Raw genomic sequence first — 16442 nt, 5'->3', positions numbered from 1 at the left:
GCACAAACATCTCGAAAAGGCTCAGATTTTTTTTCAAGAACTTTATTCACAGCTTCCCTCAATAGGGTGCAATAGGGCACAAGTGATTATTTGGTCTGTACAGACAGAAACAAGATCAACTTTGATTCAAATCATCCTCATTGATGCCATGAACTTGCTTCTGTCTTTTTAGCCGACAAATTCAGCAGCCGTTAACACTCAGGGAAACTGTCTAATGTGGAAAGCAGTGTGTTTCTCTAAAAACAGCCTCAACTAAATGTTCAAATGTTCTAAAGTTTGGATGTAAAAAAAATCAGCGTCTTCAAAAATTCTTCTTATATTTCTTCATGCAGACATACAGTGTTTGGTTTTTCAATAGAGGTATTTTGAAGGTAAGAATACACTTTTGTATCTTATTTTGGAGTGCCAAGTAGATATATTTTCATGATTCTTTGAGTCTTTGTTATGCATTCTGACTATTGCTCTTCATTTATGATGTTTCTGAAAGATGGAGATGTACTCTTGGACATCATCAGGGGAACCCATCACCACAGGTACCCGCTGATGGAGGCTCTCGGGCTGGATGTCCAGGATGTTGGTGGTCCCTGTGGTGGCCATCCCTCCGGCCTGTTCCATGATGAAGGCCATGGGGTTGCACTCATAGAGCAGTCTGAGCTGAAGAGGGAAGAACACAGACAAAGTTTTACAACTCTCTACCAGCATCCTCCTATATAAACTCATGAACATTTAGTTAGGGCGCTACAGCATCCTCTACAGGCCTTTTTGTGCATGTGACGATCAAGTCCCACATTTTTTTGAGTATAAAGTTAAAAGAGGAGTTTGTATTATGATATTGTGAAATGATAGCATGGCACAATGGTTATTATACAAGTATCAACAGATCCATTTTCAGCTTAGCTCTTATGGATAAGAGGGAGTAAACACTGACACACCTGTGGATGTGACACCAAACAAAAGAACTGGAGCAAAGGTTATATATATATGTGTTTATATATACTTTTCATGTCTTCACCTCATTCATGTATTTCTTTGAATAGTACAATGTCCTTAAAACTTTAAGGACACTTTTGAGTAAATATATGATAATTAAACAATACATTACATATAAAATACTTCATACTGTATAGTCAGACATAGTGGATCATGTGACAAACTACACCTGTGGTTATAACTGTGGTTACTTGAGAAGAATTCCCTTGGAATTGTAAAATGGCTTAGAAAAGTGAAGTGTATTTTGGTCTAGCATTCGTTAGCAGCAGGTGCCACCATTTATTTGTCTAGTGCATTGAGACAGTTTTAAGTGTCCAAGTACTACTTTGATCAAGCTTTTATCAAGCTACAACTAAGACATGAGTAATAATTTTATGCGATAATAATAAACTATTAGGGCAGGCTGTTAGTTGTTATGCTGTCCATTATTAACAGTCCATTAACTGGCATGCATGTAAGCAAAGTCATGTTTAGATGAAGTACCTTTCCTTTGGGGCTCTTCACATTTGCAGGGTAAAGGAAGATTCCTCCGTAAACAAGCGTCCGATGCACATCTGCCACCATTGAGCCTACATAACGCGCTCCATAGGGTGCACTGCCATCCTGAACACATTTTGATAGTCATACTCTAGTAGCTAGATATATAATATTTATGAATATTATATAATTAATATTTATTTTTCTGATGTACCATGTTCTTGATTATGCAAATGCGATTGGGGTCTATTAGAAGTGTGTGTGTTTGTTCAGCTTTTGTAATGATTTGATTTGTCTCAAGTGAAAAAAGGTTTATTTAATTGCAATGTGGAAAGCAGTGTGTTTCTCTAAAAACAGCCTCAACTAAATGTTCAAATGTTCTAAAGTTTGGATGTAAAAAAAATCAGCGTCTTCAAAAATTCTTCTTATATTTCTTCATGCAGACATACAGTGTTTGGTTTTTCAATAGAGGTATTTTGAAGGTAAGAATACACTTTTGTATCTTATTTTGGAGTGCCAAGTAGATATATTTTCATGATTCTTTGAGTCTTTGTTATGCATTCTGACTATTGCTCTTCATTTATGATGTTTCCGAAAGATGGAGATGTACTCTTGGACATCATCAGGGGAACCCATCACCACAGGTACCCGCTGATGGAGGCTCTCGGGCTGGATGTCCAGGATGTTGGTGGTCCCTGTGGTGGCCATCCCTCCGGCCTGTTCCATGATGAAGGCCATGGGGTTGCACTCATAGAGCAGTCTGAGCTGAAGAGGGAAGAACACAGACAAAGTTTTACAACTCTCTACCAGCATCCTCCTATTTATGATGTTTCCTCTGGAAACTTTTTCTTCTGCAGGTACTCTGTGACGGCAGGATCAAAATAAAGGGCATAACCTTCATTCAGACTGTAGATCTTGCCTCTCTTCTTAATCTTCACATCTCTGTCAACCAGAATGAACTCGCCAATAGCCTGAGGTTACAGTAAATAACACAAACAAATGAATGAATGCATGGCTTATTTAGAACTTATTAAGAAGAAGAAAAAGAAAAAGACACATTTACAGTACAATTCTTCTTAAATTGGGGCATTAAGTCGTTGAGTCGTTAAAAAATGAAACTACTGAAACTGATTCAAACTATTCCTCCTAGCTGTATGAAACATATAATTGCAAGCTACAAATGTTTTACTACACAAAATGAAATTCTTAATTTGCTTTGTGTAGACTGAATAAACTGTATTGAATGATTCACAGCTAAATGATCCCAGTGTGTAAGTAATGTAGAGTAAAACTGACTCACTGGATCTAACATGAAGCAGTTGACTCCCTGACCTGTGGAGAGGACAATCATGGTTGCACTGCCATAAAGTGCATATCCAGCAGCCACTATGTTTCTGCCAGGTTGAAGGGCATCTTTCTCAGACGGGTCGCTGTCTGTGCACTTTGAACACAGCAATCATTACAGTGTGTTAAAATACTAGGACGGAAACCACATGGATTGTCATGGCTGTATACCTGCAAATCTATTAAAAATATGCATTCATACCTTCCTGTAGATGGCAAAGATGGTCCCAATTGAAGCAAGACAGTCAATGTTGGATGATCCATCAAGAGGGTCAAAGCAGACCACGTATTTACCCTTGAAAGCAGGGCAGAAGCTTTGCTAATTAATACTGTAAGTCATTTAAAGATTAATGATGATGTTTGACCTTTCCAAAACTTTACTACACTCAACTTCTAATTCAATCTTCACTCATCCTTAAAACAATATATATTCATGCCTAGCTTATGTCTGACTTGGTTCCCAAAGCTTCTGACTAATATATTTCCATGGCTTTTTCAATTATTCTTGTCTTATTACTATAAGATGTTTCTAGAGCTGAAAGCTAGAAACATTTATATTCAAAATAAAATTTCCATTACCTTTTAAGTGTTTTTACTAACTTCTGTGTAATATCCAGGACTGTGAAATATCCGGGAAAAGGCCTTTTTAAAATTTCCTGGATTTTCAGGTTTTCTCTGACAATGGGAACCATATTCCCTTTTACCACGTTTATCATCGTCCTTTCCTTATAGTGACAAATGGTCAAAAAGTGCTTTAGTTTTTGAGATACCCCTACCGGAGGTAGAACTAAACCCAACAATGTTTTTCCTCACCTCTAAGGTCTCCCCATATATGAAATGGATTCTTGGCTAAAAATATTTTACTGCTAAGATTGTTATACACCCCAAAAACAATAAAGGACTAAAATATAGCCTGTCGGTATGGGAGTTAAGGCATATAAACTAATGCAGATCAATCACACAAGCTCTGAGAGCTTTGAAACTTGACATGTTTGTAGTCAGGAAGTTGATTCAACTACTAGAAAAGACTGGATGTAAATATATTTATGTATGGAATAAATAGAGACATGTAAACACATACCTAAAATAAGCGGACATGCACAAATTTAATATCTATGCAGAATGTTTTCATTTACTTTGTGCTTGCTTTGCCTGGGATTATTATAGAAACACATATGATGGCTTGTTGGAAAGGTGGGGTTAACTCCAATACCGACAGGCTATATTTTAGTCCTTTATTGGTTTTGGGGTGTATAACAATATCAGTTAATTTAACAATCTTAGCAGTAAAATATTTTTAGCCAAGAATCCATTTCATATATGGGAGACCTTAGAGATGAGGAAAAACATTGTTGGGTTTAGTTCTACCTCCGGTAGGGGTATCTCAAAAATTCAGGGGCATTGTCACTAGCCTATTAGATGTCAGATAAGATTCAGGATGGATTTCTGGCCAACAGTGCAGACAAAGTTCTGAATATTGTAACAAATGAAGATCTAATCTCAGCTGCTGAAATCAGCTGGAGACACTTGACGTGCTCGGCATGCTCTACACAGGGAAGACAAGTCTATCTGGAAACACACACTTTTTCATTCTTGGAATCGAAGTTAGAGTTAGAGAAACAAGAAGTCCCTGGCTGAGTTTTAGCAAACACTTTAAACAATACATATCTTCCACAGACAGCATGTATAATGCCTAACTCATGAAGTTCTTACCCGTCTATCTGGCTCCACAATGATTGCGTGTTCATGTTCCTCAGTGACCAGTACACATGAGGTGAATGAGGATTTGATCATGTTTATGACGAGGTCATTGGTAAGGATGTCCAGCTTCTTAACCTGGTCACCTGTCACATTGGTACTTCCAGCAATGCCATACCTGCCAGACATTTTCCAAAGTCATGCGTTAAATCATATCACAGGGACAGAATATTATTCTTTTAATTTATTGTTTCTCAATGCTTGTTCATAGAATTAATATAAAGCAATATCACACTCACTGTACAACAGCACTGTTTACACAAATAACCTGGATATACTGAATCATTAACAAACTCGTGATATAAAAGGCTTAATTTAATTTAAAGGCCATAAAAGTACCCTTTATTATTATTTATTTATTTATTTATTTTTTATTACTGGCATTTCCCAACACCATCATGCCAACATGATTCAGTTTCAAAACCAGTATGATCCAGCAAAATTTGTAAATGAGTAACTGTACAATAAAACCAACATTTTCATAAAAATTAAGTAAATTTATATAAGAAATCCTAAGGTAAATTTTAAACCTGTCAAGCAAATGTCCAGGTCATATTTCACTCAAACATGAAAAGAAGAAGATATTTTTAATTAAATAAAATAAACTTAATTATCATATTGCATCCTGATGTTTTAATTATTGCCATTATTTTCAATGAGGATTCTCGTTGCTGTAATACATTATTTTTATTACAGCAAAACCCTGCCGTTATACATAATTTGTTTATATAAAAAACGATATAAAATTACAATAAATGCACCAATTATATACACATTTATATCATAAAATAAATAAATAAATAAATAAATAAATATTTCCTTATTGACAAATTACTTTATTTAGATTTTGACCTGGACATTATGGACAAGTAAATATATATATATATATTAAAATAAAACAAATAGATTCGTTTTGCTACTAATGTTTTTGCATCCCAAACTTTATGGATTCCCATATAGTCGACCGTGCATACTCACAGGTGCGCGATACCTGCTTTCCTGACAGCGCTCGAGATGGCTTTTACAGCCGTGCACATCGCGTTCAGGAGTGTTGTCAGCTCGCCCGTGCCTTTGGCTTTTCTGCCCTCTTCAAGCAGAAATCTCGTCAAAGTCACAACATTAGTGTCGAAAGAACCCCGGTCTGACATGACTGCAGATTTCAAGATTCCTGCTGATGTAAAAATCTCGCTCTTGTATAAAATTACCTATGTCTAATTCGCACAACTCATTCCCTCGCGGAAACAAAAATATAAAGGCGGAAATACTGCGGAAAAGGGTGTATGGAGAGCTAAACCAATGAGAAGTGCACAGTGCGACTGACTGACTGACTGACTGACTGCGTGGAAGATTCAAAACAATGTTGCATTGTGGAAGCGGGATGTGGATGAAAGCCCCTCACGCCTGGCCTGTGCTGTGTCATCATGATCACGAGGTGCTGAGGTTACTGCTATTCTACACAGTGAGTAGAAGCAGTTTTAGTGTGAATGGAGGCAGTTCTGTTAACCCATTTAATATCATCTGTAAGATATCTGTCCACATTTTTGAGTTTGAGTGGTCTAAAAAGGGAGCATGGTTTTCCACAGTACTGTCAACTTAATTCAAGTACAGTCTTCACACTGCCTTGTTTGTTGGTTTTAGCTTGTCTCCCAAACTAGACAGGCTGGTTTGTTGGTTTTAGAGTGGCTTTACCTCTATTTATTTTTATTTTTTTTCTGTTGTTGTTCAGTTCTAAAATAAAGTCCAACAAACAAATATAGTAGTTCCCCCAACGCATACATACTTGAGTACACTACTTATGTATATAATAGACTGAACGTTTACTAAGATATAATACATATAAGATATAATACGCGAGGGAATGAGTTGTGCGAATTAGACATAGGTAATTTTATACAAGAGCGAGATTTTTGGACTTCTAAAATTCAAAGATTTGGTTGACTTGAAGATTTTGATTTTTATGTGGAAAGCTAAGCAGAGAGTTTTGCCTATGTTTTTACAAATTTTATTACTCTTGTATCTGAGGAAGATGGCCATAGAAGGCAATATTATTTTAAAACTCTTTTTGCACGTACTACACAAAAACAGATGTGTTTGTCTATTTACGGAGTTAAACTATGGAACACCTTGGACTATGAATTGAAGTGCTGCAAAAGTGTTTGTAAATTTAAGAATTTGTATAAGAAAAAAATACAGGAATGTTATAAGAAAAATGATGACTAACATGCTTATAATGATGATAATTAAGTGTAAAGATAGGTATTACTGAAAATACTTGGTGTTTTGGGTGAGGATTGGGGTTGATCCATTTATAAAGTAGCTGTTTTTTTGTTTTCTTGATGTGCACAAATAAGCGACAGGTACCATAAGATTTTCTTCTTCCTGTCCTGTTCGTTCATGTATGTAATGAATGAATGAATGTATTAAGTTAAGTTATGTATGACTTGTGCAATAATTTTCTATACAGACAGTATGAAAAGTAGGCAGCAGTACTGCACAGTGGTGGGCTATAAATTTAGAGCTACATTGCTACAGGGATATTTTATTGCAAAAGTTATTTAAGCAGTGAATATTCAACATTTGCCTTATAATGAGAAAGGTTCAGTAATGGCAGAGTGTTTGGTAAGATAACTTTTTCAGATAGGACTTCTATGTACTTTATGAATTGATGCTTTTTTTTTTTTTTTTTGTATTGTGGCTCCATACTGAAGTACCTAATGCAACCACTAGAGGTCAGTTCTGATTAAGTGTTCTGCATTCTGAGAAGCATTGTCATGATCCTATTTCAGCATAAACTTTGTTCTCATAAAGTTCTCATAAACTTTAAATAACTACAAACATAGACATTAAAATAGACTGAATTTTTAGTCATATGATGCTATCTGCTCATTGCAAGCTTTAAAATTACCTCTATTCAAGAAATAACAGTAAAACTTTACATATGTCATTTGTTAACATTAGATCATGTATTTAACATAAACAATGAACAATTCATTTATTACAGTAGCTATATCAGTCTTTGTTAACGTTAGTTAATTAAAATACAGTTCTTCAATGTTAGTTCATGTTAGTTCACAGTGCATTAACTAATGTTGACAAACACAATTTGGATTTTAATAATGCATAAGTAAATGCTGAAATTAATATTAGCTAAAATTTAATAGATGCTGTAGAATCATTGCTCATTCTTAGTTAATGTTAACTAATGTAGTTAACTAATGTTAACAAATTAAATCTTATTGTAAAGTGTTATTGAAATGAAGCATCCTAAATGCTTTTAGACTTTCAGTATTTTCAGAAATGTTCTCATACTGTAAATATTAATGGCCTGCTACATGAAGCCAAACATCCCACATCAACCCTCATAAATTGACACGTAAAAAGATGATCCAGGTAAGAATAAAAGTGAAAGTGAAGTGACGTGCGGCCAAGTATGGTAAGTAACCCATACTCTGAATTTGAGGTCTGCATTTAACCCATCCAAGTGCACACAAACAGTAGTGAACACACACACAAACTGTGAACACACACCCGGAGCAGTGGGCAGCCTTATTGCTGCTGCGCTCAGGTAGCATTTAGGGGTTTGGTGGCTTACTCAGGGGTCTCACCTCAGGTGTGGCTGCAATTTTTAACATTTTACAGATTTTGCAAATTGCATGTTAAATTTTGACCAGGGCTGTATCTCTACATGCAGGTTCCAGCATTGTATCTTGTTCAGCCACACATTGGATTATTCAAAATCCCAATAAGTTTCAAAACAGAAGAAGTGCAACAAAGTAGGCTATTAATTAATAAGAACAGAAGTGAGAAAATTCTACTTAAAGTTTTGGATCCAATTAAAGGCTCAACATTTAGTAGAAGCAACATAAAAAAAAAATTCGCAGAGTTGTCGTAGCCTATTGCTAGAATGGCTTGAGGAAAAAGTACAAATGCCCCAGAAGAGCAGTTATAGGATAAACAATTCAACTTAAAATATAAACCATTAAATCATTTTATTGAAACATATAGGTGGGTGAATTTCAGTGGGCCTGCTGGTCTCCTCAGCATTAAGAGGAGCACTGCCTTTGTGTACTCAGTCATTTGTACGTCACGCTTTCACGTCAGGCAACAAGTATTGTGCCTCGCGTAGGGTTCAGCGCGATTCGTGCAGCTCGTGCGCATGAGCGAAGAGGACGCTTCGCCGGGACTTTTTCAAAGGGAACGCAGGCACAGGAGAGGGACGTATAAACAAACTTTTTTGGAGGAAAGGTAATTCATTGTTCCGTTTTAAAAACCGCTGGCTGCATGTTTAAAATCTTGACGTTATCGCTCACTTCAGCGCGTGTGCGAAAACTGATCCAGGTCTGCAAACACTGGTCTTTCTGTGGGAAATGTTGAGCTGGTGAATTTGGTCTCCGATTAAATAAATGAAAAAAAAAAATATATACATATATTAATCCTGACAGTAATGTAAGAAACTCTCAATCTGAGCTGCAGAAGAAACGTAGGAATAAAGGCGGAGGAAGACTGTGGTGCATTGTCGCGCGACTCTTTACTTGTTGCAAGATAATAGATAAGCTGATATTTTGTGATCCCTTGTTTTATCACACACCTGTTCGATATGCTTGATGTAGCCTAAATCGAGTTTCTTGCAAAGAATTTGTGTCTTGAAGCATACGTTTTTCAATTCCCCCTCAACACCGTTTAGGTTAAGTTGTTTTATCGGTTTGCAGGTGTGTAATGTTTGCTACATGGTCGGTTTAGTTCTCATAACTAATGGCACCTGTAGGAGAGAGCAGTGATCTCACACAGTTTCTTTCAAGGTCTGTAGCTCGGTGTTTTTGTGTATCTCAAACTTTGATATATACTGTTTGTTAGAATGTGTGTGTATAGTTTTGTAAAATAATTTTGATTTGAATTTTTGAACTTTTTTTTTTTTAATGTTTTCAAAAAGGAGTTTCTTGTGCTCATCAAGGCTTCGTTTATTTTATCAAATACAGGAAAAAGTTATTGTTGTGAAATACTATTATGATGTAAAATAACGTTTTTCTATTTTAATATTCATTCAAATCTGATTTATTCCTGTGATGCAAAGCTGGATTTTCAGCATCATTACTCCAGTCTTCAGTGTCACATGATCCTTCAGAAATCATTCTGATATTCTGATTTATTATCAGTGCCGGAAACTGTAATGTTGCTTAATTTTTTTTTTTCAGGATTCTCTGATAAATAAAAAGTTAAAAAAGAAGAGCATTTATTTAAAATATAAATCTTTTCTGACAATATGCACTACCGTTCAAAGGGTTGGGGGCAGTAAATTTGTATTCTTTCTTTTTTTGAAATAAATTAAAACTTTTATTCACCAAGGATGTGTTAAATTGATAAATAGTGATAGCAAAGATTTATACTGTTAGAAAATATATCTATTTTGGATAAATGCTTTTCTTTTTAAGTTTTTATTTATCAAAGAATCTTGGAAAAAAGTATCACTGTTTCCCAAAAAAATATTTGGCAGCATAACTGTTGCCAACATTGATAATACTAATAATAAATCTCCACTCCCCACTCTCCCCTAGTAAAAATAAATTGCCCTGTATAAATAAGTTCGAGCAAATTTTGAAACTCTTCAGATGTAGCTACAGTCCTCAGGTCACTTGACAGGAAGTAATGATTATGGTCGCCCTTCCTGTGCAGATTTCAGGAAGTATTTACTGATTTCCCTGATAACCTCGGTTTAAATGAATGATATCCTAAAGCTGGTGGTTTGAGACATTGAACAGCTGTCTAATGAAATTCTTATAATGTTTACACTACTGAATATATCATCATGTTATATCATATATGGTAAGTCATTATCCAGGCATATGCATTCCTAGTTGTAGTACCAAAATCTGCGTTGTACTTTAAAATATACTGAAAACCACCATAATAATACAGGTAAGATGGCCAAATAATGAATCAAAGATCATCCTAAGTGACCTGTCATCAATAAAATGTGGCAAAGACTATAGACAGTGTACAATGTCATACAAAGACAAAAATCCATCAGGGTCACTCATGTGATCCTGAAGTAATTGCAAAATTATTCCCTGAACAACATAAATGTGCATTGTGTGTGTGCTGTGTTGGCTTGGCATGCTCATCCTTTCAGGTTGGCCTCATTGCCATGTACAGTCTGTAAGAGACTCTCACAAAGACATTATTATGCTCTAGTGAAGCGGATTGTCAGCAACCTACAAATATCACTTTCAGAATTGAAACCTCTGTTTGGTGTATCTGAAACAAGTGCCTTTCCGCATTCAAATATCATTTATTGGATGCATTCACCCATCATTTCAACAGCAGGCAATTTTTTAAATCTTCTTTGTTGGCTCCCTCAGATTTTCCAGTTGCACTCCTAAAGAAGTCTGTGACCTCTTAGACCACAATAAACCTGTGCTAGCATATTTTGTATGGGGCTAATCCTGAGGAAAATTGGCAGGTCCACAGGGTGTTGACTGTGTGCGGTTCTGCTGCGAGACTGTGAATGGAAGAAGTCTTTGTGATGGCGAGACATCTTTTGGAGGTAGTCCCAGTTGTATAAAGAACAAACTATTTCAAGATTAATGTCTCCTAAAGCCTCCTTTCACCAATGACATGATGAAAGACCATATTACAAATGTGAGATCCCTGTCTGCCTTCATGCTTGCTTTGCAGAGGGATTCTTATTGTTAAAAGTGAGATGGCTGTAACATTAGTTTAAAGTTGAGTGCTGTTCATGGGTGGCAGTGTGGTTGTTTCAAATGAGAAGAGGTTTAAATGTGCATACAGTGTGCAACTGTATATGAATTTTACTTCTTGTCCATGTGAACAGAATAAATGCTACTGTCAATTTGAAAACAATAGGATGGTTCTGTATGCACACTGCGCCTCATTTAAGAAATGAATGTACAGTATAACAGAAAATTTGGCATGAATGGTGCTATACAATCAAATCTCACATCTGGGGCCTGTACCATGAAGCAGGATTAGCTGGCGGGCCAGGTAAGATTCAGGTTAGTTTGCACCAATCCTGGGTTTAAGGTACCATGTAAGTGGCTTAGCTTTTAGAGGCATTCATTGCCATAGTAACTTACACTCCACGGCTAACCTGCTCCGGGGCAGGTCCTGTTCTGGGTTAGAGATCTCAAACTGATGGTGGACCAATCAGATGTGAGAGAAGTGACACATGTCTGAGACAAAGTCACTCCCCCTGTTCATCTTGCTCCAAAATTGAAGGTCACTAATGATAAAAAAATAAATAAAAAGACTGGCTTTAATGATAATTACTGAGTCATTTTATGATTTATATAATTATTATGATTCATATTGTTGTTATTATTATTATTTATCCATTACACACAAGCAATTTTAGTTTAACAGTTATTAGAAATCATTTATTTTAAATAAATATGAATGTATCATGTAATATAGATAAGCTGTAGTATCAATAGATAGCACTATTTAAAAAAAATAAAACAAATCTGACCTTACATGAAGATCATTTATTTTATTTGTCCTCTTTCATGTTTCATATGACTTTTAAATTTGTCATATTCTTCAATCTCTTTTAGTTTTGAAACTCGCTGGGTCTCTCGCAAGATGTAAATCAGACTTGCTTTGTGTTGCAAGGCTCGTGATTGGCTGTTCGCCAGTGATGTCACACATTCATGTGCACGCGCTCCATAAATTCTAAATCAAAGCCTGAGTTGACAAAGAAAGTTGATGAACAGCATCATGGTACCAACAAATGCAGATTGGAGAGGTTTGGTTTTGTCAACTCAAAACTAATCCTGCTTTATATGCGCGAACAGCAGAATAAACAACAGACCATGAGGAATCACACATTGACACATCACGCACCTGCAGCGCTTCTGTCAATGGACAAAAACCGAAATTAAGTCTATAAAAAGAATTAAATAACTAGGACCAAACAAAATATATAATAGGATATTTTATAATTAACAGATTAACAAAAGAAAAAAATAACTGTGCAACAAGTATAGGCTACGCTCATTTTGGTTATTTCTTTTATTCATGTCTTTATTTTATAAAGCCTTGTTTAGGCTTTAAAAAATAATAATGACAAATATGGCAAAAATGTATTCATTTGGATTCTGTTTTGCTTGTATGCTGTGAATGATGAATGCCACTATTGCCTAATTTGTGTTTTATTTTATAGTTTAATATATAATTTTATAATTACTTATTTTTCATTCTTGTTCTTTTCCGAATACCAATAAATAGACTGAGGGGAACTAAATAGGCAAATATAAATGTTTTATATTTACCAGTATTTTAATATACGTATAAATTAAATCAATGTAGTCTAATTGTTTGCAATAACAAGTTTAAAGGGTGTTTTTGCAGTAAAATCAATTTCTCTTTGATGAGATTATTTCCTTTTGGCCGGGTTTCCTTTCTCTGTGTCGTAACCTCTAGGGGCTAGTGATGGGAAGTTCGGATCATTTTACCGACTCAGACTTTTGAGTCTCGTTCAGCAAAATGAACAAATCTTTTTTTGAGTCATTTCATTCATTTTAGCAAAATGTTATTAAAATGTTACGTGCTACTAGCACATCTAGTACTTACGCAAACGTTGATCACACTACAAACAATACAAAACTATAATGCTATAAGATACAGAAAAGATGAATTCATTTTTTACCTGGGTCTTCAGTCTGCTCAACCAATGCAATCTGAGCCAGAAAGAGAATGGATGAGTTCATCTCATGAGTTTTTCGGGTCGAGTCGTTCCTTAAAGGGGGGGGTGAAATGCTCATTTTCACTCAATATCCTGTTAATCTTGAGTACCTATAGAGTAGTACTGCATCCTTCATAACTCCAAAAAGTCTTTAGTTTTATTATATTCATAAGAGAAAGATAGTCTGTACCGATTTTTCCTGGAAAAACACGACCGGCTGGAGGCGTGACATGTGGGCGGAGCTAAAGAATCACGAGCGCCAGCATGTGGAAGCTGTGACATTACCGTGAGGAAAAAACCATCATCCAAAACAAACCATGGCTTAGTCAGATTCAGCCGTTTATTTATGATCCAGAATCAGATCCCGAGGCTGAAACTGAACGAGAGCAGCAGCAGCAGCAACGACTCGCTCCGAGCGGGGCTCGAATCTGGGTCTCCGGCATGGGAGGGGACGCACTAACAAGGAGGCAGAGATATTTGAAGCAGTTTTACTCACCGCCTGCGGTTCCAACACACGATCGTGACCCTTTTTCGTTGGGATTGCATCATCCTTAAGAAATAAACGATGTGCAAATCCGTCGTCAAACTGGGCCTTGTTTGTAAAACGAGCATCTTCGAAATGCAGGGAACAAACAAAAACACTTGCACAACTCTGTTGATGCTCTGTAAAAATAAACTCCATCCACTGGTCCCTTAATGCTGTTTCTCTTTTGGTAATCTGTGCAGGGTTGTCTTGCCCTGGCAACCAAAAACACACTCCTTTTGTGACATTTCGCGACGCTCTCGCTCTGATCAGTGAAGTCTGTTGTGCTCTCAGTGCTGTGCTATACGGGAGCGCGCGCTCTTCCGGCAGACGCGCCCTTAGCACCCATATTAGGAAATTCTGCTCCATCTAACGTTACACAGAGCCATACTAGAAAAAATCTTTCCGAAACTTGTGACAAACCGGAAGTAGTATTTTTGGAACATAAATACTCCTTTAAACGTACAACTTAATTTTTGAAACTTTGTCCATGTTTAGCATGGGAATCCAACTCTTTAACAGTGTAAAAAAACTCAGTATGCATGAAATAGCATTTCACCCCCCCTTTAATCACGTGACAGCCCAATACGCTATTTCTGATATTTCTGTCACTGTGTTTTTGTTACTGTTTCTTCAGGATCTGTGGTGTTATTATTTTTTTAATAAATAAAACCCTGTTATATGTTTTCTTTTTGACTGTCTATCAGTAAATAAACATAAGGCTATATAATAATATAATAATCCAAGCCAACTATACAAAGTATTTATAGCCTAGTTTGTTCATTTTTAATCCAATATTGAGTTTGCTGGTATAATAATTGCTTTTCCTAGGCAAACTTGACATTTTGGTCTAATATATGTACAAGAAGATTGCTCAAAAAGGATATAATGACATGAATTTAAAAGCAAATAACATTTTGAATCTAAACAAGTAACACTACAGTTCTATAGTCTAATCTGATTAATGAACTCAAAAGACATAAATCATACAACAAGGTCATTTTTGAAGATTAGAATCCACTGTTAAAAATAAAAAAAAAAACCGGAAAAATCTCTTCTTTATCAAAGTGATTTTGCCATCATATGGACAAAATTTAAAGCATAACCAATAATTATAATAAAAAATAATAATAAGCACCATGCACCCACTCCTGTTTGTCATTGTGCACGAAACTTCACGCCAATAAATCAACAGAAATATTGTTCTTTACCAATATATTGAATCTTTACATTCGTCCTGCTGTTGTCCGTGGATTTACCTATATTAGGTGTTATTTGCTGTATAAAGTGCATCTAGACATGCTAAATCGATTTTACAATTGATTCAATGAACACTTGTCACTCAAATCAAACAGGATTTTCTTTTTCTACAAAAGTGACAACCCAAGAAAGCAAAGTAAACGGTCTCTCATTTGTAGGTTGCATTGACACCTAGCGCTGGATGCAAGTAAAGCAGTACCTATTTTTTTTTTCTTCTCACCTGAAATTCACGTAATAAACATGTTTTTGACAAAGATTTCTATTTGTTTGTGGTCTATATAGCCTGCATCAAAATGAGGTTTGCAATGATGCGCCCGAAGGCACGGGTTGAAGACCCAGTCAGTGACGTCACGATATGCTAATTTGTTTAAATTCATACCCACGTAATCACCATCATCAAAATTGTTTTTTACATTGAAACTTGAAAAAAAAATATAGACCTACCTACCGTCCCTTTTTTTTTATGTACTGCTACTGCAAACCAAAATATTTTTAAGGATGGCCTCATTTGTACAATGAGATTGGTAATTTGGTAGCATATGAATATTTCATGAATCATGATTTGTTAGCAAAGATCTGTTCTCGTTAGATTGATAAATGAGGCCCACTGTGTCCCTCATTAAATATTTTTCCTGTTCTATTTTTTCTGTATCAGTATGCATTAGTTAGCAACAGCAGGATACTGCTTGAAGTAAAATAGCTACAGTTTAAAAACCTCCTTACCATTTTGTCCATACAGTGAAACTCAATGTGGTCCAGTGTTGTATGGACATTCTTCATTTTGTTCAGGCCTTTGTGGACATATGGCAGACGCCTCCTGAATTTGCACCTTGCTGAGAAAGCTCCATCAGGCTGTAAAATCCACGCTGCCAATGTTTATACAGAGAAAATTACTTCCACTTTGCTGCTTGGTTAGAACTGTTTGTAAATCTAATCTACCCCTTTGCCATCGCTCCAAGCCTACCAAACATCTCTAGGATAGAGAATCTCTCACTATAATGTGGATAGGTTCCATGACCTTTTAGGCTGGTTTTTCAAACCGATTCTGGTAGATTTTAATTGTACATAAGGTCTATTGACAATGAAAATCTTGTAATTATATTTTATTACTTATTCCAGGTCAATATATTTTGTTCAAAAATAGTTTTTAATTTCTTTGTAAGGAAATCATTCTAATATGCTGATTTGGTGCTCAATTTGCATTTCTTCTTCTTATTATTATATGCTATGAAAACAAATAAAAACTGAAAATTAAATAAAAAATAAACCAAAATTAATTCAAATCTTTTTCATATAAAATAAAAATGCTGCTAATCTTAAACTGCAACTTCCCACTTAACTTTTTTTAAAGTGTCATATTGAATGGACAGGAGAAATCCAAAGATGCTTGTA

General features: G+C 35.7%; 2 protein-coding genes across 5 annotated transcripts in view; one reads left to right on the top strand and one right to left on the bottom strand.

Moving 5' to 3' along the window:
• Positions 1 to 14: 14 nt before the first annotated feature.
• LOC127999972 (fructose-1,6-bisphosphatase 1-like) lies at positions 15 to 5931 on the bottom strand. Its single transcript, XM_052592227.1, has 7 exons — positions 5548 to 5931; positions 4525 to 4687; positions 3014 to 3106; positions 2768 to 2908; positions 2303 to 2438; positions 1474 to 1595; positions 15 to 654 (listed from the first exon to the last, which is right to left on the bottom strand). Exons 1-7 carry the CDS (start codon positions 5715 to 5717, stop codon positions 466 to 468), a joined length of 1014 nt encoding a protein of 337 aa, XP_052448187.1. The 5' UTR covers positions 5718 to 5931; the 3' UTR covers positions 15 to 465.
• A 77-nt stretch (positions 5932 to 6008) lies between these two features.
• Positions 6009 to 16442, top strand: part of LOC127999896 (KN motif and ankyrin repeat domain-containing protein 1) — a 57346-nt gene continuing 46912 nt past the window's right edge. For 2 of the 4 annotated variants that reach the window (XM_052592222.1, XM_052592219.1), the window contains exon 1: positions 8658 to 8814. The gene's annotated coding sequence lies outside the window, so the exon portion shown is untranslated. Of the gene's footprint in view, positions 6029 to 8640; positions 8815 to 16442 lie in introns of those variants that run through there. The other 2 variants (XM_052592220.1, XM_052592221.1) reach the window with 2 other exon arrangements.

Source organism: Carassius gibelio, chromosome A5 (assembly GCF_023724105.1).
Source record: "Carassius gibelio isolate Cgi1373 ecotype wild population from Czech Republic chromosome A5, carGib1.2-hapl.c, whole genome shotgun sequence".
NCBI lineage: Eukaryota > Metazoa > Chordata > Actinopteri > Cypriniformes > Cyprinidae > Carassius > Carassius gibelio.
The sequence above is the reverse complement of the archived record's forward strand: the minus strand, read 5'-3'. Positions and strand labels throughout refer to the sequence as shown.

Excerpts from the sequence above, each read along its gene's own strand:
- LOC127999972 (XM_052592227.1), bottom strand. The coding sequence starts at position 5,717 with ATGTCAGACCGGGGTTCTTTCGACACTAATGTTGTGACTTTGACGAGA. Across the intron at positions 4,688-5,547 it reads AAAGCAGGTATCGCGCACCT|GTATGGCATTGCTGGAAGTA; the intron begins GTGAGTATGCAC and ends AATGTCTGGCAG. Across the intron at positions 2,439-2,767 it reads ACTGCTTCATGTTAGATCCA|GCTATTGGCGAGTTCATTCT; the intron begins GTGAGTCAGTTT and ends CTGTAACCTCAG.